General features: G+C 40.8%; 1 protein-coding gene across 3 annotated transcripts; it reads right to left on the bottom strand.

Moving 5' to 3' along the window:
* Positions 1 to 224: 224 nt before the first annotated feature.
* On the bottom strand, positions 225 to 23265 carry lrrfip2 (leucine rich repeat (in FLII) interacting protein 2). 3 transcript variants are annotated; one of them, XM_073481575.1, is made up of 21 exons: positions 23103 to 23265; positions 21675 to 21833; positions 15269 to 15355; positions 14064 to 14112; positions 13026 to 13099; positions 12188 to 12250; positions 10821 to 10958; positions 9816 to 9869; positions 9624 to 9677; positions 8827 to 8898; positions 8399 to 8485; positions 7914 to 7955; positions 6950 to 7081; positions 5384 to 5554; positions 5161 to 5253; positions 3844 to 3945; positions 2496 to 2628; positions 2022 to 2192; positions 1840 to 1919; positions 1124 to 1228; positions 225 to 1044 (listed from the first exon to the last, which is right to left on the bottom strand). In XM_073481575.1, the coding sequence occupies exons 2-21, from the start codon at positions 21762 to 21764 to the stop codon at positions 934 to 936; spliced, it is 1908 nt and encodes a 635-aa protein (XP_073337676.1). In that variant the 5' UTR covers positions 21765 to 21833; positions 23103 to 23265; the 3' UTR covers positions 225 to 933. The 3 variants fall into 3 exon arrangements, with proteins under 3 accessions (XP_073337676.1, XP_073337673.1, XP_073337675.1); XM_073481572.1 differs by lacking the exons at positions 3844 to 3945; positions 8399 to 8485; positions 8827 to 8898; ... (4 more) ...; positions 13026 to 13099; positions 14064 to 14112 and adding an exon at positions 6431 to 6502 and having other exon boundaries at positions 23103 to 23262; XM_073481574.1 differs by lacking the exons at positions 3844 to 3945; positions 8399 to 8485; positions 8827 to 8898; ... (4 more) ...; positions 13026 to 13099; positions 14064 to 14112 and having other exon boundaries at positions 23103 to 23262.
* Between the last annotated feature and the right edge of the window lie 256 nt (positions 23266 to 23521).

Genomic DNA, 23521 nt, shown 5'->3' with positions numbered 1-23521 from the left:
TAAACCTGGGAATAGAATGATTGAGTGACAAAACCTGCAAATCTGTATTTCCATGATTCATGGTCAAGTATTTAAGTGTGCCTCTATCTTTATTCCAGTCACAGAGAAACTAAAAAAGGTGAACTCTGGATTGTAACTACCAAGGCAACAAATGAACAATAAGCACTGATTCAAAAAAGGAGAAAATACCAAAGCTCTGTCCTAACAAACGATGGTAGACACACTTCTGTAAATTACACATTTATTTTCAAGAAATCTTTTAAATATTTGAAAAATTTCAATGAAACCGCAGCAGACACAGTTGGTTTTACATATTGTCAAATAATGACTGCACCTTTTTAAATACATCATTCTGTACCTGTTAAAACAATTATTGTCTCATTGAGCGGTGCAGACCCCTCCAGTCTCCTAGTGTGAAAAGGCACTTCACTGTGTGAGGGGGGAGGAAGCTGGGAAGGTGCGGGCCCGGAGCAGCCGTGAGGGTTGAATAGTTTAAAAGCAATATTATACTCATTCATGCAACTTATCAAAAACAAACAAGAAAACAAAACAAAGTACAGCCAAGCACCCAGTCAGAGAGAAATAAAATCTCGTGGATAACATGATGTAGTACAAAGCTCTGAAAAATTAAGTAGTGACTTGAGAAATTTCCTCAGATGTATCACCCAGCAACTTTATAGTTTTATTAGTTAAGTTTCTGAGTCATTCCTCCAAAAACACCTGCGGCTTGTCAGACAAAACCGCTTCCTGTTTAAAATACAGACACAGTAGAGCTTTTTGCCTGTGCTACAAGGTCTTTTTTTAAAGTGTTTTTGGTTAGCTACAAATCTTAAAGTGTTACAGCTAAAAAGGGAAATGTGCTCCAGATGCAATATGGCAGTCAAGAGGTCTGAGGTGCGAGTTTAAGGGCTTCCGTGGTGATGCTGCCTTGCCTCACTGCTGCGACAGAAGAGCGTTCCTGTTTGCCTTCATCTTCTCAAGGCGCTTTACTAGGTGGTTGTTGGTCATCTCCATCTCCTCTATCTTATCGAGAGATGTGCGCAGCTGTGGGGGAACAGAGGGGAGGACGTTACGCTCAGCCCGCCGAGGTTTAACATTATTACATGCATGTCCATGTCTTTACCTCTCTTTGAAGTTTCCGTTTTTCGGCTTTGAGTTCGTCTTCTACTTTCTCCGCGTTGTCTGCCGACGCCTTGTACCTGGACACTTGCCCTTCAAGTCTGTTAATCTGGAAAATGGACACAAAAAAGTGCCATTTGGTGACTTAGATCCCTCAAATTTACAATTTAAGAGAATATTTCTATAATTAAAGGATAAATATATTACAATTTGAACATTAACATAGCAGCAAACAATTATTTGCTATGTATAGATATAGTTGTTGTGATCTGAGCTTCTGTTCTCAGTTTTGGTCGCCTGGATGGCTGCACATATATGGTAGTGCATGTGAGTCTGTCCTTGTCTGTTTTCAACATGGTGGCCTGGTAAGAAACTTCCTCATATAACAGTTTATCAGTACACTAAAATTCAGCCACTGATTCATATTTGATCAGCAAAGCCTAGTTTGAAAGACTGATTTGGGTTTGGTGAGGTCCGTGAAGCAAAACACAAATTGGCAGTTGTCTGGTGACAAACTTTCTCATATAAAAGCTGAAAAATACACTAAAATATGTCTCTGTAAACATTTTAAGCAAAAAATAGGCTATGGTTTATATGCATACGTTTGTCTTGGTCTGACACACTGGTGCTCTACTGCAATATCTAGTGTTAGTGAAAGTCATATTTAACCTTAAATGATAACCTTTATGGAGTATGACAGGACGTTCCTTTTTTACTTACATTTTGTTCCATTGTACCCATTTCCTGCTCTGCCTTAGAAAGCTTGAATTTGTATTCACTAATCTGTCTGTTGGCATCTCCTACAGAAAAAAAAAGAAACCAGTGAGTTTGAACATACATGAAATGTTAAAGAAAAGATCATTTCATGTGTGAGCAGCAACATAATCATAAGGTCAACTTACTCTGCATCTCAATAAAGTGTAGGTCTGTACCGTTCTCCATCCTCTCCCCGTCTGTGTACGCACTGTCCATCTTTGAGTGTTTCTGTCTCTCCTCCTCCAGCTGATTCTTCAGCTTCCTGATCTGAGCCAACAGTTCGTCTTTCTCCTCTGCCAACTTTCGTAGCCTGACATCTACAAGACAGAAGGAAAATACATTAAAGTGATACCGTACCAGATGTGCAAAGGAGCCTTGTGTGTTACACTAGCAGGAGGGTTAGACTTTCTCCTGCGACTGCTGCTTGGACAAACTAAATTGTGTGCAGCAAGTTTGCAAGCGTTTGTGCTTGTAAATACAAACCTCATCAGATCAATTCATTAAGCATCCACGTAAACAGTCCATTTAGAGTCTTCAATCACAATCAATTCTTTGAGCTGAGTATATTTTCTGCAGCGTACCAGTTCTGTTCTGTGGTACAACAATAACGTCTGACTCACCCAGTGGGCCCTCTCCTGCAGCCTCCAGCAACTGGGCGGCCTCCTGGGAGACCACAGTGATCCCTGAGGACTGAGGCTCATGGTTGACATCTCCGTTTGGTGTGCCGTCTGGGATGATCACCAGCCCATGTTTCTGAGGTGAGAGAAGACACGTTACTTCTGACTGGCTCCACTAGAACAGAGGGAATGCACTGATGTCACTTCATTCATGAAGCCAACCCCATCGCCACCATTGAATAAACAAACAGAGCAACAATTACATGAATGGATGATGCTTTGATACCAAAACAGTTAAGTCCAATGGTTAGGATAACTTAATTAGTCCAATGGTATATCAAGTTATTCTTTTGCATTTGGTAGCCCACACATGCTTGTTAATAAGGAGCTCAATTAGCCTACACATTACACAAGTTATTTCAAAAAAATTGACAATAATTAAGTGTATTCTTCATTCTAGGGATGGTGAAGGCTTTCTAATTATTGGTGATATGTTAGAAAGATAAGTGTGTCATTCTACAAGTATGTAAATATTCTCCTCTTCATATTTCTGCATTTGCAAGGTAAATATCATCTGTAAGCAGCTCTGTTCCTGACACACATGTATATATGCAGTATGTAGCTCAACACTGGGGGCACTAAAGTTGCATTAATAAAAAGCCTGAAGGCACAAACCAAAGTCCTTTAGTCCTTCTCTGAAGCAGGATGTGTCAGGGGTAACACTTTACAATAACCATCATTAACAAAAGACATAAAATACATCTATAGTTAACCAAACTTAAGTTAACAGTTATTTCACTGTTATCAAACAATGAAATGCTTTTTAAACCATTTATTAACTCATTGTTATTGATGAAGCTGCATGTTAAAAAACCCTTTACAATTGCATTAGAAACAAACAAAGTTGTTAACAGTGAATTAACCATTAAAGTTTAATCATCTATGAATTGACTATTTATTGATGATGGTTATCCTAAAGTGTAACTGTCTTGTTTTGAGAGAACCATGTCCGCATTACTTCACAATGCACAATAGTAGATGCTGACTGTTGTGTGTTTGTCACTGTGGAAAGTTACCATGGTGGCGTCTATGTCCAGTAACATTAATTGCATATCCACTATAAACAACAAATCCACCAGTAATTTGATATCATACGCTGTAGTCATGGTCAAATTCTGAGTAACGTGCACAAAATGAGTTATGCAAAACCAGCAACTAATGAAAATAAAATGGAAAGAAAAACAAAGAGGCAGAAGCAAAACGGTATTAACTGGCTTAGCTAAAGTAGTTTTGGACCAGCAACTCATCCTCTAATCTTGGTTTTTTCTTGCAGGACTTCAGGAAGACCTACCTCTCCAGCCTTGGCCTTCCCCTTGATGTCAGCGAGCTCATCTCTGAGCTCATCTCTCTCATTCCTAATGCAATCAAAGTACTCTTTCTGCCTCTCTAGGGCCTGGCCACACACATGAGAGAAGACAAGAGAGAGGAGAAGAGGCAGAGGAGAAGTTGGATAGACTTTGGAGACAGACATGCAACACCACATGCTACAGCAAGACATCCTCCACACACAAACATGCACTGTGTGCACATCACGGCAACAAACATAAAAACAAACAATGCACACAGGAGAGGACAAGGCTGCATGCTACAGAAGATGTTATTGGGAGAAGTTAAGAGGTGTTGTAGATATGGATGGGTATTGTTAAGATTTTAACTGTACTACTACTCCTACTGATGCCGTTTATTGACAACAAGATAATTAACCTTTAATATCAAATGTCAAATTGATTCAGGGAGTTGGAAAATGGGGACACCCCAACAAAATTAACTAAACCACAGCAGGAACCATGCATGTCATGCTAGAATATATGGATTTCTCTTACATGACAATCCAAAGCAAAAAATGGTTTTTTTTTCACACGCTGTCCACTGCAGGCTTCAACACAGTGCCAGTACATTTGCATTGTTAGCTGAGGTTATGCGATCCAAAATGAAAAACCCTGTTATTCAGACATGCAAAAATTCAAACTGTGATGGGTCCAGGTATGTGCTAATGCCTAAGGGTCTCCATCATGCAGAGACAGCATGAGAGGCAAAAGAGGTGGACAGACACCATGTTTAACCATCTACTGCCTCTCATGTTCTGTCAGAGCACCTGCGTGGGACCTCCTACCCCAATCTTTTTGTCCTTCCAGTTTATCGTTTCCTGCAGGTCAAACACCTCCCTGGTGAGGGCGTCTAACTTAGTCTGCATTTGCTGGCTCTCCTAGAGCACCAAGATGACACAGTATAGGATAAGAACAGAAGAGGAAAAATTGAATGGAACAAAGACAAAGTGAAAATGCACATAAATACATACGGATACAAAAACAAGAGATAGAAACAGGTGAAACAGGGTGAGAAGAGACTAATTTGAGGAGATAACGCTGAGAAAGGAATGATTGACAATGTTCATAGTCAGACAGAATGATGAAAAAGAGCAATAGAGTGGGAGAGGACCTAGAGGCAGGCCAGAGCCAATCAATCCTTATCAAATTGCTGTGGAACAAAGCTGCTGCTGTAGCCTGCACAGAGGCACTAACACCTTTCAAGGTGTTGACAGAATAGCAGTCTGATGCGGTCAGGCTGGCAGAAACAGTTTGATTTTCTAATGCAAGGGCAGCCTTACCTCTATAAGCTCATCTCTCTGGCGCATTCCCTCTTTCAGTTCTTCTTGTTTATGCTGCAGGACCGTACATGTGTGCTTTTGTCGTTCTAGTTCCTGAAAGCACAGGCAGAACATTTTAGCCACAACCCTTCAGTGTAAATATTTTTTAAATCAACTTCTGGAGGGCATTTTAAATGATGATAAAACTCCTTCAAAACTTTCATTTGAGTGCCAGATATTTCACCTTTGACTTTCCTTCCAGCTCCCTCTTCATCTCAGCCATTTGTTCCTCCATCTCCTCTACGACGTCCTTTAGTGTATCCACCTGATAGATGAGGTTGGCTTTGTCGTTGTCCAGCTGTGCGTTCGATACCATGGCTTTCTTATACTTCTCCTCCACCTCTGCAAGTGACTCCTGAAGGGGTCAGGAGCATGTTAATAAACTGAATGAGGTGATTTAAAGCACAGCTCATCTACATGCACCAGGTGAGCTCTCTGGTATAAAATTAACTGTTTTTTGTAACACATTTAACACACTGCCAAACTACTTCACATATTTTATTATGTCTAAATGTCATATTGAGTAAAGGCATAATTCTGTTTATAATTCCACTTTTTGTGGTATTTTTTCATTTTTTAACAAGTCATTTGGGACTTTTTGTGATGAGCAGGTGGTGACATTGATCACACAATAATTGGAATACTTTGAATCACTTTCAGGAGTGAAACAAGGCGATGGTGAGAAAAGGGGATCTGAAAGAGAGAACTACAAGTGAACCAGGAAACAAGATGATGTAAATGTCTAGCTAAAGTGCATCAGCTGCATCCAACTCTACCAAGAACAAGCCAGGAGGTTTGTTAGTAAACTACTTTTATCAATAAAACGTACAGTGTCCTTTCAAAGAGTACAGCAAGCTGCAGAAGGTGACTGCTCTAAGGTCATCCAACAATGTGGCAATTAAATTGAAAGCATGACCGTTATCTGTCAGCAGGTGGAGCATTTTAACTCTTCTTCTTACAACTCTGAGCACAGCTGAATTGTGGGAGTGTCTTCATTTCAGGCCACAACAAGTGAGTTGGATCAAAACAGGAAGTGAAAGGAAGATCATGCAGACAGGAGGATCATTACGCAAGTCAGACTGGGAGCACGCAGGGCAAAAACACGGCGGTGGTGTTAGGAGCTACAGGAGGGGGGTACAGAGGGGTACAAGTGGGGAGGTAGGGAGGTTAGTTACGCCATACTGCTCCCAGAGAACAAGAGAAGGCATGCTGCGAGCTCAAGCCCCTCTACCTTCAGCTCTTTAAGCCCTTGCATGTACCGCCCTTCTACATCCTGAATCTGGTCCTTTAGTTCATAGATATCCTGTAGAGCAGATGGAAGGAATGGTTGGGGGTGAATTGGGGCATCAGAGAGGGTGGGGAGTATCAAGGAGAGATAACAAAGCGCCCGCGCTGCCATCTCAAAGACAGTCCAAACACATGACCAGCCCACCAAGATATAAGGAGCAGCGTCACAGGACACATCCAGTCCTCCCGTGCACACATGAAGAAATACGGTTAAAGCAGACACTTAGACAGCAGGGAGGGCACAACAGAAGAAACGCTGTGGAGGGGTCATATGCAGAGGGAACAGATGTATACATACTTTACTATGACACACAACATGTGGATTAGCATTTTAGCTCTATGATAATGTAATGATGAACATGTGGAGCTGAAACAAACACAACTTTATTCATATGCTAGCATTTTTCATCACTTTCTTCAGTCATGTGTATAGATGGGTGGCACTGTGGGTTGTACACCTTACCCTAAGTTCACTCAGACTGGTGTCAGGGTCATAGACGCTACCCGTGTCTGTGCTGCCCCGCCGTGACGAGGTGCCGCCCAGTGATGCCAACGTGGCTGCTGAGAGGCCTGGGGTGGCACAGCGGGAGGATGGCTGAGAACACACAAAGTGCCACAGAAGCGCAGTCAGAAAAACACAGAAACACAATGCAAGATGCAACACAACTCCGACATGTTATTCAACACCATCATGTGATACGGCAGGGGTTCTAAGTGATCCTGCCCATTTCAAATCCTCTTGAGGGAGGTATTGTTGCTATCATGTGCTGAAGCAGATTTTACTTCAGTTTAACTTGACAAACTACCTCACACTCTCCACAGGCTGTGTATAAAAGCCGGATAATGCTTCTGTGCCGATCTGTTGTGATTACATGGTAGTTGCCTAATGTGGCACAGAAATCAATTTATAGCTCAGTGTGACATTTTATTTACTGACTACTGCACTGTCCCACATTACTGTGCAGTCATATTTCCACTGTCTTAGTCACTATGTGGTAGGGAGCAAAAGTTGCACTGAACAGAAGAAATAGCTTTGCAAGACCACAGAATATAAATCTGTCTAGTGCCACTGTGGTCTCCACATAATCCTAGTGTGCAGTTCCAGTCTTGAGGAAATCTGCTTCAGTGGTCCTGACATGTAGCTGCTAAGTTTTAAAACAGAGGACCAAAACTTCTTAATGAAAGCCTGTTTGGTGCTTGGTAGGGCTGGGTGATATTAACACAATGTTCAAAGTTTTTGATAATCAACCATCAGTAATGTGGATATAATGACTAAGCAGCTAAAAGCAAGTATTAAAACAAGTAGAACAGTTTGATAAGTTCATAAAATATGGTCTCATATCAAGATAATGAGATAATAGATATATGGCCCAGCTCTTGAGCTTGATGACCGAATAAAGTAACATGCAAAATAAAGGTAAACTTACACGACTATAATCTGTATACTGCTTGTCACATTTTTCATCCAGCTGAAAGAAAAAGAAGAAATTTTAAATAAAGGGACACAGACCACTCTGAGAACAAGCGTCCTGTGTGGTCATGCTTGGAGCCGTTTCCTCACCTGTCAATCGGAGAGTTAGTCCAGGAGTTAGTATGAGTCTGGGGTAAGTGCTGCATGTTCACAGATCACCAAGTGTTGACAAGCAAATGAAACACTGAGTGAATCACACATCATCTCCTTTAAAAGAAGAAACATTTCTCTACGTCCATGCTGCTGCAGCACCGCAGCCACAACCACTTCAACTAACCATATTCCACTCTACTCATTTATAAGGCTGTCAATCATAAAACACAGATTGTGGGATGAGTTTTGAAAACCACACGTTATTTTTAATCATGCACCAGTTGTAAAATAATCCATCCATCATTGGTGTTCACAGCACACTGTAGTAAACTCAGCTTAGCCACTTACAGCGTCCAGATCTGGAATGCTCAAATCATCGAGGTCAGACACAATGCTGCCCCTTCGGTTGGAGCGGCTGAAATAATCAGCAGCCGACTCACTAATGTCCGAGAAGTCAGACGACTGCTTACACACAGGATGAAGAGGACAGAAATAGAGGTAGAGAAATAAAGAATAGCAGAGGGCCAAAGAGTTAAAATCATCAACAGGTAAAAAGGACAGAAGGGAAACAATGACATACACATCCAGAGATCACGACGCCCTTAAAGGGCAAAGCATTTAAACTTCATGATGGGTATTAAGCTGATAATTTCACACAGTAAAATAATATAAAAGGAACCCTTGAAAAAGCTTTGATTATTGGACTATCGACAATTGTGACTACTGCGACAGAACAGCATCAGTAGATTTTGCGCAGCTCAGTCCCTACAGCTCACCACACTGTCCCTGCGGCCTCTGCTGATGCGCTCCTGGGACACGCTGCTGACAGTGTCATCATCTGAGGAAGACTGAGAGGAATACACACACATACAAATAGACACACAGGGACATGGTGAGGAGCTTAAGTAATGTACGATGGCTGCATGCCCAAGGCGTCTGAAACACACACACTGCTTGTTCAAACAGCAATCCGTCAACATCCAGTAGCATTCTCCTTATTAAACTAGGGTAACAATTAAAAGATACCTTTCATTGTTGGCGATTCATTTTATAGCTCTATATTAAAGAGATTTTGGGGTAACACTTTATAATATCCATCATTAATAAAGGGTAAATTTATAGTCGATTAAACAAGTTAATAGTTATTTTGTTATCAGTGAAATGCTGTAAAAATCATTTATTAAGCAACTGTAAAGTATTATAAGCATCATTTGCAACTGTATATGAAACAATTGATTAATACATGGTTTATAAAGCATTTCACTGTTTGTAAACAGTGAAATAACCACTAAATAACTACCTATAAATTTACCATGTATTAATGATTCATGCATTTAAAACATTTTTTTACAAATGCACTAACTGGAGCCAAGTCAGATATGGCAACCTTGCAACAACAGAAAACAGTCTCAAATCACACGCTTTAACATCAATCAATGACGCTGTTCCCTAAAGCAAGCTGTAGCCAGTTTGATGTGGGAGGAGGGAGGTTGGTGCTTGTTAGTAGTGGATATCTGTGCGTGGCATTAGCTGACACCATGCACAGTGGCTGTGGTTTTAAGGTGCTCACCACAGGGCTGCTGCGGGTGGAGCTGGCTCCAGAGGAGTACCAGCTGTATTCAGAGGGCTGTGTATGGGGAGAGGGGGAGGACAGGACAGGGGATCAACATGAAGACAGACGTCAGGCCACAGGCACAACAGTAAGCTGCCGTGGCGGTGACATGTTGAGCTGAAACGCTGTTTGACAAACACTCAGAAGACTTACAGCTTTTGAACTGTAGCCCGAACCGTAAAGACCGGTGTCGTCGTAAATAGAGGCCTGAGGGCACACGTGGGAGACAATGCAGGACTCAGCAAAACACAAGAGGGAGCATAAATCTTTAACACACAAGCTAAAAAAACAAAAAGTAGAATGACTTTCTCTGGGTCATGCAATAAACAGAAACACTCAATATTTCTAACATTAAGTAGGCCATTTGTTTGACTGTTCTACAACAAAAGCTCTGGCTTAACGCAAAGTCCTGTCTTATCTAACTGAAACACAAATGTCTGGCCACAGCCAAGTGCTCAAGAGCCTCCAGGAGCTAAATATAAGCGGTCGCAGCCACCCTGGGCATCCTATCTGATGTATGCGACCACAAGAGAGGGGGAAGGTCTACTTCTGAAGGCAACTAGAGGCATGCAGAGAGATGCTGGCCACAAACTGACCGTGCTGTAGCTGCGAGACAGCCCTGTGCCAGTGGTGGAGGACGAGGAAGTGGTGGCCTGTCAGAGGACGGGAGCAGGGAAATGTCAGTTTAGAGGACAGGGGAAGCTGTAACGGGAATGTGAGGTGGAGAAAGACTGAAAAGCTGCAGATAGTGGAAACAGGATGAATGTTTTGCTGACCCTGTTACATTTAGAGCCAGAAAAGTGTTGTGAGGAGAAGTGAGGTCAGGTGACACTGTCCCTGGTGAATGTTTTAATCCTGGTGGAGCCCCACCTTTGTCAGTTATTGAGTAATTTACATTAATTCAAATGATCACAAGAATAGTTTTAAAGTGGAGAGAGATCTCAATCTTTGGATTTCTATGCCCATCGGCTTCACTGCCTACACAACCATGATCCTCTCTTTGCCTTGATGTTTTTATGGCACAAACAATGCCGCAGTTTGTAGCTATAAAACAAGTTTGCTAGGCATATAAATGTCTAATAAACTAGACCATGCAGATAGGAATAAACTTCTTCCGCTGGCTCTGGTTTTACTGAGAGTCCTTTAACCACATCAGACTGTGTCTAAAAGGGTTGCAAGTTGGACAGCACGGATGGAAGGACCGACCCGGGGCTGATAGGAGGAAGTGGAGGGAGGAGGTGGTGCTTTGGTCTTCGTTAGGCTGGTGTAGTTCCTTTGATCATGGTACAGTCCAGTCTGGAAGGGTAGTGACATAATATGACCTCAAATAAACAACATAACAAGTTTAATCCTTAAGTGTCAGACTGCTATCAATCAACACATTCAACACGGCTTGGCCAACATCTACATGAGGCCTCACAAGACAATAGTCAGGGGTAAAGTCGATCAACAATAAATCACCACTGCAAGCCACTCAGATTAGTCTACTGCCCTGTTTACACATGGTATTTACATTAGTCTTAAGTGATCTGATCACAAGAAGACATCTCTAGGTGTGAATCCATTCACCCAAGATGCATAGAGGAAGTATTGAGATCCAAACGCTAAGACCACATTAGGAGGTGGTCTGGGCCACATATGACCACTCTCTTTTAGCAGAGTGTATGCACATGTGGCCTGGGCCACATTGAAGGACCACCTACTCAACTGATGGCCTCTGCATTAGTACACATGAAATACACTGTCTGATTTCCATTTGGTTCACTGTAATGCATATTATGTGTCTGGGCTCTCTTACCTGACAGATAAGCAGCAGATGTTTGTGAAAACACTGTCTCTTTTTTTTCTCACTACCTTAAAAAAATGCACACTTTTGAGAATTGTTGAGCATGGAGAAACTTTGCGAAGCGACTAGAGCATTACATGCAATACATTAAATTGCTTCCTTACTTGTAAAAAGTGTCAGTTTGTAGAGGCATCACTGTAGGAGTGTGTCTGGTACTCAGTGTCTAAAAGTGCATTTTACCTGCTAGCAGCTGTTTGAACACTGTTTCAACTGATTTCACCATTAACACTTAATTTATGAAAGAAGACTTATTGATGGTAAACGGGTCAAATTTTACAAATACAGTGAACAGTAACCAATACAGGCTACGTACTCCCAGACTTTCAGAAAAATCACAACATTTTGTGAGTTGTTGAGTTATGACAAATTCTTAATCATTTGGGTCTTCTTGTAGATTCTGCAAATTCCATATATACAGTTCTTTCTTTATTTGTGTAGAGAACTTTTTGTCTATTTGTCCTAGCGACGTATGCATTAATTAGCACATGGAGCTGGAAGTGAGACCTGATTAAATGTAGTCACTTGAAAAACATTCCAGGTGTGACCTGACGAACTTAGAGCTCCACTTGTGATCAAATCAAACAAAGCCTATGCTAATGCCAGGTGTAATCAGGCTATACACTGCCTCTCCATGCTTGAGGCTGCAGCAATGAAACCAACACTAAAGGAGTACACTGACCAGCAGGTCCTTCTTCTTGGATGAAGCCCTTTTATGGCCATGCAGGTCATTGTACACAGAACTCTGTCCAGCCCGGAAAAATTGAAAAAAAAAAAAAAAAAAACAACAACACAAAAAAAGGGACAAAAAAAGTTGAGACGAGGCAAAAAGCGTAGAGGCATTGATAAACAAAGCTCATCACATAGGTACATACGGTGGAGCGGGAACTCTTGAGGGTAGAGATAGTGGAAAGGCCATCAGACTAAAGAGAGAACAGTAGTTACAGGAATTGCGATCAGAAATCTGAGCAGCTGTTAGGTTATCGTTAGGTCGGCAGCACACACTTCAAACCATTTATTTATATCTACACCATGCCAAGGCCACAGTTAAGGAACAATATCATTTGTCTGTGGCACTCTGCCCATTATGATGGTTGTGAAAAATCACTAAGTCAAGTAAATACGATTTAGAAAAAACAGCCGATCTAAACTTAAACTTTTTTGTGTATCAACAGGTACAAATGCAGATATGCACTATATAATTCTGCCAGAAAAGTTATTGACAATGCCCTTTGAGTTTCCTTGCACACAACGTCTTGTCTTTTCAAGGCAAAAAAAGGTCCCTCAAAAATCATATAGCAACAGAAGAAAAGAAATTCAAAGTGAAACAGATGTCACCAACAGTGGCCTCAATGCTATGTATCCTTCCAAATGTAACCACATCTGTCATAGGAAAACCTATCTGAAAAGGGTGCAACTGAAGCAGAAGTAGATGAAACAGACCGAGGTAAAACTAATAAGCAGAAAATTTAAAATAGGAAAACAGCCGGTTGCTACGGAGCAAATCCATTGGAATATACGTTAGTTCTGCTTAGCACAACAGACCGCACGCTAACAATATCAGTTACTTCAGGGTAGACAACTGGTGGTTGATCTGCATTGTGGAGAGATTGGCAAATATCTGTTGTCATTTTCAGCCATAACTGTAACGTTTGAAGATATACAGTTAAAGTTAAACACAGTGGTCTGACCTATGTGACGTTTCAGCTGCTTATTTTATCTACTGTGTTGTTTTGCTAGTGTCTTTCAAAAACCAAAGTTAACCATGAGCAACATCTCACAACTGCTAGTTTTGGGTAAACTCAAATTCTAATTTTCTTTAGTCTGTGGCCCAAGAGATAAACAAGCTCTCCAACTTAACATTAGTGTTAAAATGAGATATGAAAGCATCAAAAGATGTATATACTTTGAAATGACATATTGTAAATGATGCAGGTGTTTTCTACCCAGAGGTTGTTGTAAACAAACTTTGCAATTACATGCTAATTATAAACTCTGGTTACATGATGAGAATCCAGGTATTCTGTCAGTTGCAGTAATTCACACATAAATATATTATGCGCTCACACACATGCACACAACGCACCAAGGCATCTTTTCTACGGGAACTGGATCGACTTCCCAAGTCACGTATTGCTGACGAGGATGACTTCAGATAAAAAAACAAAAACAGACAAAAGCAAACATCAAAAGAAAACTTCTCTTGGGAAAGTATGTTATGCTGTGACAGAAAAAAAAAGTATTTCACCCAAATGTATTAATTCAACAAGTGCTCTCCTAACAAGAACAGTGGCCTTCACACATCAGCGTGCCCCTATGAGAGCACAGTCTTAATAAAAATGGCAGGGATGTATTATGTACGCACCCTGTAGCTGCGGACTGACATGACATCATCATCCAGCCCCTGTTGATGTGGAAACATGGAGTCACAGCAGAAAAGCAGACGGAGAGGAACATGAGTGATGAGAGATTAACTGCAGGATTAAAGGAGAAAGTAGAAAGGAAATACAGGCTGACGAAGAGGAAGTGTGTTGGGGAGATACAGACCCGGTGATGACGGCTGCTGGACCTACTACTATTAGAGGATCTGGCTTTTTCTGAGTCAGCCTGGAGTAAGGAAGGAAAGTATGTCAAGATTACAGAAAGAAAGTCGAGAGGCTCAATCACAGGGGTGAGTAAGGTCACTGCAATACTCAACAGTTGCTATGCAAAGCCCAAACCATGCAAAACAACTTCTGTCATCATGTTTATAACCAAGTGGATGTCATAAACATTTGTAAATGTTATCCTCTTTAAGCACCGCAGTGAAATTAATGATATACAAGAACAGCTAATAAACTGCACATTTTTGTCTCATCTGTTCTTTTCAAAAGTCAACAAAACGGCACACGATACAAATCTCTGCTTCTCTTTGCTGTGTCAGCACACAAACACACATACACCATGCAAAAGTTAGAAATTAACAACTAAAAGCATCCATCATTTCTGAAGTAGCTGGAGGTTGGAAGAATAGAGCTACACGTCCAAACCGCCTTCTTGCACGCAGACTCACCCACCCTAAATAAAGTCAAAGGCCAATGCTTGCTACAAATACACGCAGTCACAGATTACGGTGTCTCCAAAGCAAATACACTGCTCAGGCATATTTCCACAGTGAGGTACGGTGTAGTGTGTAAGTCAAGTGCAGCTAAATGGTCAGGGTTGACTGGGGCTCAAGCCCACACAACAGGCTGTTAGTGGAGTGAGAGGTTGCAACCCACTCTCTCGCTTGTTCGCCTACCATCCACTGATGGATCTGACCCCATTTTCTGTTGCTACCACTGGAGGAGTGGTAAGAAAGCTGGGCAGAGAGAGGAAGTGCCAGGAAAAACATACAATCATACTTCACCAAAAACTGCTGAAACGTAAAAACTGGGTGACATTTACAACAGGAATAGAATTTGGTTTCATCTGTGGACATGCAGCACTTTTAGTTTTCTTTCTGTGGGTATATTTTTGTGTATGACCTGTCAGATTAATCTTAAAAAAATGTTTCAAGGCATAAAGCCAAACAGCTCCTCTGCACCAGTGACTATGATTGCAGCTTGTGAACATTGAGTAAGTTACTGTAATTGGAGGCAAAAGCAGGGTCAATTTTCATGTTTCAATATACAGTTGATCTGTGCTGAGAGCAGTATTATGGGACATTACACAAGTTTGTGTGATGGGTTCAATAATGGTCACGGTGCATCTTTGCCAGTCAGGTCCTTTTTGTGTTTTATACCTCTTTCTGTTGCCGTTCAAGCTCCCTCATTCGAATATCCCTTGCCTCCGCCCGAGCGGCCCTCTTTGCAGCCAGCCGCGCCTCCGCCTGTGAGACACAACATGAACACACTTGTTAGTCATGAATGGTAAATCGTAAAAGGTGCCTTTCTTTGAAGACACGCCCAACGGGTGCAAGGAATAAGCACAAGGAAAGGGATAGCTTAAATCAAACACCAATCACATATTACAAGACTTTCTTTGGGTGCTGAAGTCATCTGTCTCCTGTGAGAGAAAAGTGACAGTGGAAAACGTGTGCATGGGTTGATTTAATTTCTTCACAGCTGGCTGTTGAGGCCTATGAGGGTCTAGCTTCTGTCACTAGCTTTAACCTTATTAACTGACCTTTAATTGAGGAGGTTGACAATGTTATTCTTCAGTTGTATCATTAAAATCAAATAAAAAAAAATGCAATGCAGAACTGCTTTGATCTATATAAGATATACAATCTAGTTTAGCGGACAGTTATGTACAGCATCAGAATAATGTGTCAAGTCAATAACCTTTTTATGTTAACAATGTATTTTTTAGTAATAGTTAATAAACAAAACAACAGAGAACACTAGAAATAATGCAGTTCACCAAAAACAAATAGAAGCCAACCAATAAATCGTCCAGGTTGTGTTCAGCAATCATCTGACAACAATTACGTCTCCCACACCAAAATCCCCAATATTTCAGGGATTTTGGTGTAGCCAACTGATATCTGGATAACGAGTAACAGATATCTGGGGCAGGACTTCCTCTTCCGTGTGCTGGTCAGTGTTTATAGTTCAATTAGCAACTTGAGACGAGAAGAGAGCTGGAGTTGAGAGACGTAGTCTACAACCAGATTGTGTTGATCTGCATATATCATATAATCTGTCCGATAAATAACAAGAAACTGCCTTACGAGGATGCCAAAGATATATTTGAGGTAGGGCTGAACAAAAGGGTAAAAACAATAAGAATATTGCAGTTGAGATATGGTTCACAATAAGATGGAATAATTATTTTTGCATAATTATTTTTATTTACATTTTTTATTTCAAATTTGATTTTAACTTATTGCACTTGGCCATACTGGGATTTCGATAATAGTTTGATTAACTGTGTAGCCCTAATTTGAGGTAATTTAGAAACAGCAACTCAGTCATATAGTGTATCACCTGAGAGCACTAGCAAGTTTATCTTTTAACTGTATAATATTCAACTTAGTACAAATTTTGGTATTTAATAAACAAATTTAAGGTGCCAAAGTTCTCCTTTGAGCGTATGAGAAAAAAATACTGGCTGACATATTGTTTCATCTCTGCTCCCAATATATCTGTAGCTGTCTCTGTAGTTTTTAAGCCATTGTTATACAGATTTTTAAACTCCCTAAAATCAACTTAACAAATTTACAATCTATTAGGCTATAGTACGGACATGTTCCTGAACTGACCAGTTTCGTCTGTGACCAACAACTCTGTGCCCTGTACAGAGTGAGTGCTTGGGATGCCTCATCACCGACAACATGTGCTAACCATCAGTTTCAGGAGGAGGGATTTAAAGCCCTCATGGGGGACATGCCAATAGCGCACAAACAAACTGACAGAGAAGTACAGTGTCAACAGAAAACAACGTGAGTCACAATAGTGTGGTTCTACTCAGTCCGTAAACATGGAGGTGATTTCACAATATCTAACTAGCTTAACCTTATAAAGCACAAACAAATCAAAGCCAAGCTGAGCCCAATAAATTCCTCTGGGGGGCAAAGTGAGGAGAGTCATCACACAATTTGCCCCCAACTGAGTCAGAATATGAACAAGAGCTAATTTTACAGAGTACTTCAGCAGAGGGAGCTAATTTAGGTGAGCCATTACACAGCCCTGAGGAGTCACTACACAGGTGACTAAGCAGACAATCCTTCCATTATGTCCATAATACCAATTACATTCCCTCTGAAACTGAACATCCCACCGACCAAGAAAGGCCCATGTGCTCATGGAGCCTATCCCTTTATCTCCAACTAAAAGACAGTCCATAAATATGTGCGTGGTGTGTACAGTATCTCACTGCAGCCAAACACTGTCAGCATTCCAGCAATTTCTTATCTGCCCTGCCAGAATAGTCGGCCTGTGGGTATAGACTATTTCTGTTTCAATAATAGCCTAGAGCGAACAAACACTGTTTTATATTAATGCTGAACAACCACCAAAACCCAGGTTCTTTTTACCTATACATGTAGTGTGTAAAAGAAAAATGTTAAACGTAGTCATAAACAATTTAAACGCAGAAAAAGACACTTGTGGATGAGATTCAGGTGAGAAGGAAGGAAGGAGGAAGTGTGCTGTATTCAGTTGGACAAGTTTGAGTTTAAGTTTTAGTTTTAACAGGAGTACAGCAGCCGTCGTGTTTAACAGTGATAAGATACCTTAAAGCTGCTTTAAGTGATATATTTTTATTTTAAAAAGTGTTAAATAGCTCTATATTCCAACAGTAATCCCTGTTATAGTGTTTGGTAAGTAACCCATGTCCCTCCTCCCCACGCTCATGCAGTAAAAGTTGGGGTGATGAGTGACATACAGTTATGATCATGTCATAAATATGTGCATTTTTAATAGCTAATGAAGAAATCATCTTGAGCTTAGTGAAACACTTTTTTCACCATCTTATAGACCGAACAAGTAATCGATTAATCCAAAAATAATTCGACATTTACATTTCGACATTAATCACCCCAAACGGTCATACAATGAAACATGCTCTGTACAAGGTCAAAAAGGAAGTAACGTTGCAAATGTATGCTTAGAGATAGCTAAGAGAGGCGGCTGGCCCTGTGCTCTGCACCTGTTGAACTGTCTGACAGTATGACCTGCTCTGCACAGCAGCACAGCTGAGCTCTCTGTCTCTGTCCTATCTATAGCCTGGCCTATCCGGCCCCAGTTCTCTGACAGCCATATCACGGGGCTGGGAGGGTAACCTGAGCAGGAGAAGTTCACCATCAAACACACCTCCAGGACTTTGGGCAATCAAAATCCAGCAATCCACCATGAGATCACCTGGAGCACTCCAACACTGAATTGTGGACACGATGAGAATATGATGAAGCTAACAGCCCAATTAGGCAAGTTCCAATCAAATTTAGTGATTTACTACTTTTCTCATTTAATGTAACTCTACACGGTATCATACATTTCTATTTGGGTTTTTAAAATGTTGGTCAGAAAGAGAGCAACTTGAAGACAACTGGCAATCCTGACTAACGGCACAAAAGATCAAAAAAGTAATCAACAGCATGTTGCAAAACTGGGGGGAAAAAATCATATTTTAAAAAAGTAAACAACAGATTAATAAATAATAAAAATCATCGGCTTACAATGGACATATTAATTGTAACATGCCGATATGTAAATCAAGAAAATGCATAAATTAGGGCTGAACAATACGGCCAAGTGCAATATCAAAATAGCAGGAGCTGCAATTTCTTGAAAAACGTAACGTGTCACAACATATCATTATCGATGAAGCATTGTGGTGCTGCAGAGATGGCCCGGCCTACAAATCATATTCTCTAGATGCAAGGGAACATGCTCATCATCAATTCATAAAGCTGAAATGCAAAAAAATACCATTCCCACTAAAATTGTGATTAATATCGCAACCACAATGTATGTCAAAATGATCACAATTTTTTTTTTCATATCATTCAGGCCTAGTGTATGTATGTAATGTAGAATATATGTTTAAGCAATAACCCCTGGCAGTTTAAACAACAAATACTGAGCTTATTATCAAATCACCCCAACATTTCTCGTCAATATCATCATCAAAAAGCAAAGACAGCATATTCGGTGGAAATATAAAATAACCTCAGAAAAAAACAGTAGATTTGTTTAGATACAGAGGCTAGTCCGTCTTAAAAATAGGCCTGTACAGTCACTCTAGTTGTACTGAACTAGTCTACGTTATGTAAGAGACTAACCTTTGGTTATCTCTTGCAACATTAAAATTACATCACAGTAGTCCTTAAAAATGCTGTTTGCTTGCTTCTAATAGAACAAAAACATGAAATTCGAGCTGTACAATAAAATACAAAAAGTGTTATAAAAACCTTGCATTATCAGGGGATGAAATTGGTCAAACTGACAGTCCCTGTCTGATAGTTGCTGACAAACTACAATATGCGCTTTCATCTCTGCGGCCTGAATAGTATCCAAACCATTCATGGAAAAAGAAAGTGCGACACTTTCCATTGCAATGATGACATGTTGCTATAATAAATTAATCATATGGACTATGAACTATAGCTTCCACACAAAAGCACACACACACTGTGTATACTCAGGAAAGTCAATGATTGCCTTGTTCCAGTACCATTAGCTCCCTTAGATCCTAATCTGAGGGACGACAGGTATGAGATGACCATCTAATTCTAACACTTGGACCCTGTCAGATTCATAAGCATGTTGCTGGTATTCAAAAGGACTCACTGCCCAGTAATGCAAGAGGCCTCAGAACTGGGCTGGTGACGGTGCAGGCTCAAATTCACAGTCATTCTCAGGAGTGATCCGTGCCAAGCGCAGGCAGGCAGGCTGTAACTTTTCTTAATCAGGTACAGACAACATGAGGCAGAAGCTGCAGTGTTTTGAATATTTGTTTGGGAGGGAGGTGATGTGCAACAAGTTAGACATCTGACCCTATGAACTCCCTGCACATTTGATCTAATCTCTGGTTTGCTCCACAAAGAGATTCAGATTTAGGACCTGACTGGGAGGGTCAGATGACTCATGTTTCTATGATCAGCCTGCATGACTATAAAGAGAGCAAATGGAGTCTTGTGCTTAGTGCCCAAGAATGAGGCACTGAACAGTTTTCACACACAGCACAGATGAAACATTCTTAAAATTGGCCAAGGCAAATGTTTATGAAAAGCCTCTTTATCCAGTGTTACATTTCTACCTGTAAAAAAAATCACTTGATTCGTCCAGAAGTCTTCACAGAAAATCTGCAGACAACATGGCTATTTCTGGTATGCCTACCAACCATAAAGGACCTTTTAAGTCTGAAAAATGATCATTGTATTTCTTGCTGTTAGCCACCCCATTCTGAAAAGAGGCAAAGGAATGACAGCCCTGCTGTGGAACAAAATGGAATAATCCCTGGGCATGTCGTTACAGGCTAGGCAGCTTCTCTCCTCGGCCCGTGTTTTTTCCCCCAAACGAAAACACTACACGTCAAGTCAATCTCCCTGTGGTCCAAACCAGCTGTCTCCACTCGCTTGGGCTGAAACGCATGTGGATTTTCAGGTTTTGCTGGTTAATTTAGAAGCAAATGTTTCAGAGGCCCATGTGCTGACACAACTTTGACCACTACATTTCAAATTAACATAATTTATTGCGTGATAGATACATGTTTCTGTCTCAGGTTAATTAAACACCTGGGAGCTGAGGAGTTAATTTTATAGGGTTAAATTATGACACATAATCTGCATTAAAAGATCAATCTATCCCAATATTTAAAAAATCCATCATGAGCTGTTGTCAAAGCAACAAGTCCTTAAGTCAAAATTGTTAAACTGCAAAACTCCATCTGTACAATCACTTTAATATATTTCTGATCCTTTTGTTTGTAGTATCAATATGTCACTGCTGTAATGAAAAGAAATCACCAAGGCCCACTAGTGTTTAAAATACACAAGTGTTGTTGAATCATTTCCACAGTCTTTAGAAAAAAAAATACCTTGACATGCTTGGAAAAAAAAAAAAAAAGATTTCTTAAAGATTGGCCAAAAAAGCATTACTATAAAACTCTGTGTAAACCTGTGTGGAACAAATTGCAGAATCCAAAATGTATTTTCTTTTCTTTTTTCTTTCATCTATTCAGTTTAGTTCTGTCCGAGTCTGTTTCATAAATGATAGGGAACCCCAATAGACTTGTGTTAAGTTTTCTAGAAAGATGAAAGATGATCTAAGCACTTTCTCTGTTTTAAGCACTGATGAGGATACACCATGGTCTATAGATGCAACTGAAAATAGCCTACACATTCATTAACATTTTCAGGCTTTGCCAATATAACATTTCATATGTGTTTTAGTTTAAAAGGATTCTCTTTCAACCCATAGCGCAGTGTCAGCCAAACTTAAGAGTGCTGATAATGGTTTAAATTGTCTACTCATATTCCCTTAAAATGCGATGGTGCTGCTGCCCAATTCAACAACATCCGTGATTGACAAATCAATCTTTAGCCTATTATCTGAACGAGGATAAACAAGAAAATTTGAACTGGATGAAATCTTATTAGCATTGATTGTACAACTCATGAATGAAGAAAAAGGAAGAATATAGTCTTGATCCATCCCAGTTTGCTTCGAAATGGAAACACGTGTGATGGGGTATGAACTTACCTCTCGGGCAATGCTACTCAAGGCCTCATCCTCCGCTGAAAACCGGTCCTTCAGAGGGGCACGCTTTCTACCAGAGCCTTGTGTCCCCATGTTGCCTGCAACTGTAGCTCCACCAATGATGTGTAAGGCCAGAGAATACACAAAACTGTATGCAAACGCCTAGAGGAAAAGGGACAAAAGATAGGAATTTAAACAGGTATGTAAACAAAGTCAAGTGTTTCAATAATCTGACATATGCATCAGGGTTGTCTCCAGTTTCAACTACATTTCATTGTGTGAGGTTTCATGCACCCTATTCACACCAACACCACAAACACTCCCTCATCTCTTACTTCCATTCCTGCAAGAACAGTCACTCATGTATGGGATCTATAATGGCTTTGGATAAACAGTTGTGGTTGACATTAAACAGCCATCATGTGACATACAAGACCACTGCAACCTCAGCATCTGAGCATAACGCGGTCTACAGATGAAATGATATTTAATTATACATGATGATGATGATCCTAACCCATGTTTGTTCACTGATACGGCTTGCATTAACAGGTGGTAAATTAGTATTTCTCAACATCAACATGATGACATGTGTTTGATAGGCATCCACACAATATCAAAGTTACCAGATCACACAGACAAAAGAGCCCTCTCGCTGGCTGGTAAATTCTGGGGGAAAACGCCTAGTTTAGGACCCGGCTGAGTCAGAGGACCCAAACGAGGCATGAACGCTCCTTCAAGACGTTTGGTGATACAAACCCAGTGGATCCTAAATTCAAAATGACCACTCTGACTTATTCGGAAACACTGGCTAACGATTCAATGAATTCGGACAATGCCTGTTCAACTGACTGGACGAGTTATTATTAGCTAGCGTTAATCAACCAACTTCAGCTAACTTTTTGAAACACCATCGTTAGTTAACGTTTTGCTTACTAGGACAGTTTTCCACCAACTAATAAAGCTAACACTAGTGTCCCTATACCGTGCTCTTTAGAGAAAAGGGATAGTAACTGCCTTAGCTAGGTAAAATCGCCAAAGTTACGCCAATGTTGTGCCCTGTTAGCGTTAGCTAGCTAGTTATACCAACGTTAACGTTGACTAACGTTAGCCAGCTCACTGGTAAGCTAACTAGGAATGCTAACTAGCATTCCGTGCTCCCAAAATCCTCATTAAAAAGTTACCCTTTCGACTCTTACACCGCTAAAGCTAGCGCTTCATAAAAACGAGAACTATCCGGACATGTCCTTTCCACGGCTATGACCCCCTGCACGGACTACAATCTCTGGGGGCCAAGGCTAGCCGATCAGTTTAGCTGGGTAGTTAGCTTGGATAGCCAGTGGGGCTAACCTCGACTCTCCTGAGAGGCAGTCAGGGCAAACTGGCATTGATCCTCCCGTCATATTTCCCACCCCAAAAATATAACGTTACCTTCGCGACACCTTTAAATAAACCGCGATGCTGCCAAGGTGTTGTCCCTTTCCTCCAGCAGGTTTAGGGGAGAGCCATTCGGCTTCTCTTCAGAGATTGGTAGTGTTTTTGTCCACACTGACAGCTGTCATCAGTCCGCCTTTCCGCCGCTCTCCACTGCCCTCCTCACCCAGTTTCCACACACACTGCACTGGTTAGCGACAAATGTCCCGGATGTTGGGAAAAATTAGGGTGTGATGCTGCCTTCAAGGGGCGTCAGACACATCAAATGTCAGCTGTAAAAACCGACTGGAGAGAGTGGTTTTCCATCCAGTGATACTTAATAGTTCTTGGACTACATACAAAGCGACTTTCCAGTATTCAGCTTTTAAGGGCTGACAGCATGGAAATTGTTTGAACGAGTAATGACGCAAACGGCT

This window comes from Pagrus major, chromosome 15 (assembly GCF_040436345.1).
Source record: "Pagrus major chromosome 15, Pma_NU_1.0".
NCBI classification, from domain to species: domain Eukaryota; kingdom Metazoa; phylum Chordata; class Actinopteri; order Spariformes; family Sparidae; genus Pagrus; species Pagrus major.
This window is presented reverse-complemented; position numbering and strand designations above follow the sequence as displayed.

Coding starts and splice junctions, on each gene's coding strand:
- lrrfip2 (XM_073481575.1), bottom strand. CDS start 21,764: ATGGGGACACAAGGCTCTGGTAGAAAGCGTGCCCCTCTGAAGGACCGG. Junction 13,100..14,063: donor TAGTAGTAGGTCCAGCAGCC/GTCATCACCGGG, acceptor TCCACAATGCAG/ATCAACCACCAGTTGTCTAC. Junction 5,254..5,383: donor AGCTGGAAGGAAAGTCAAAG/GTGAAATATCTG, acceptor CTGTGCTTTCAG/GAACTAGAACGACAAAAGCA.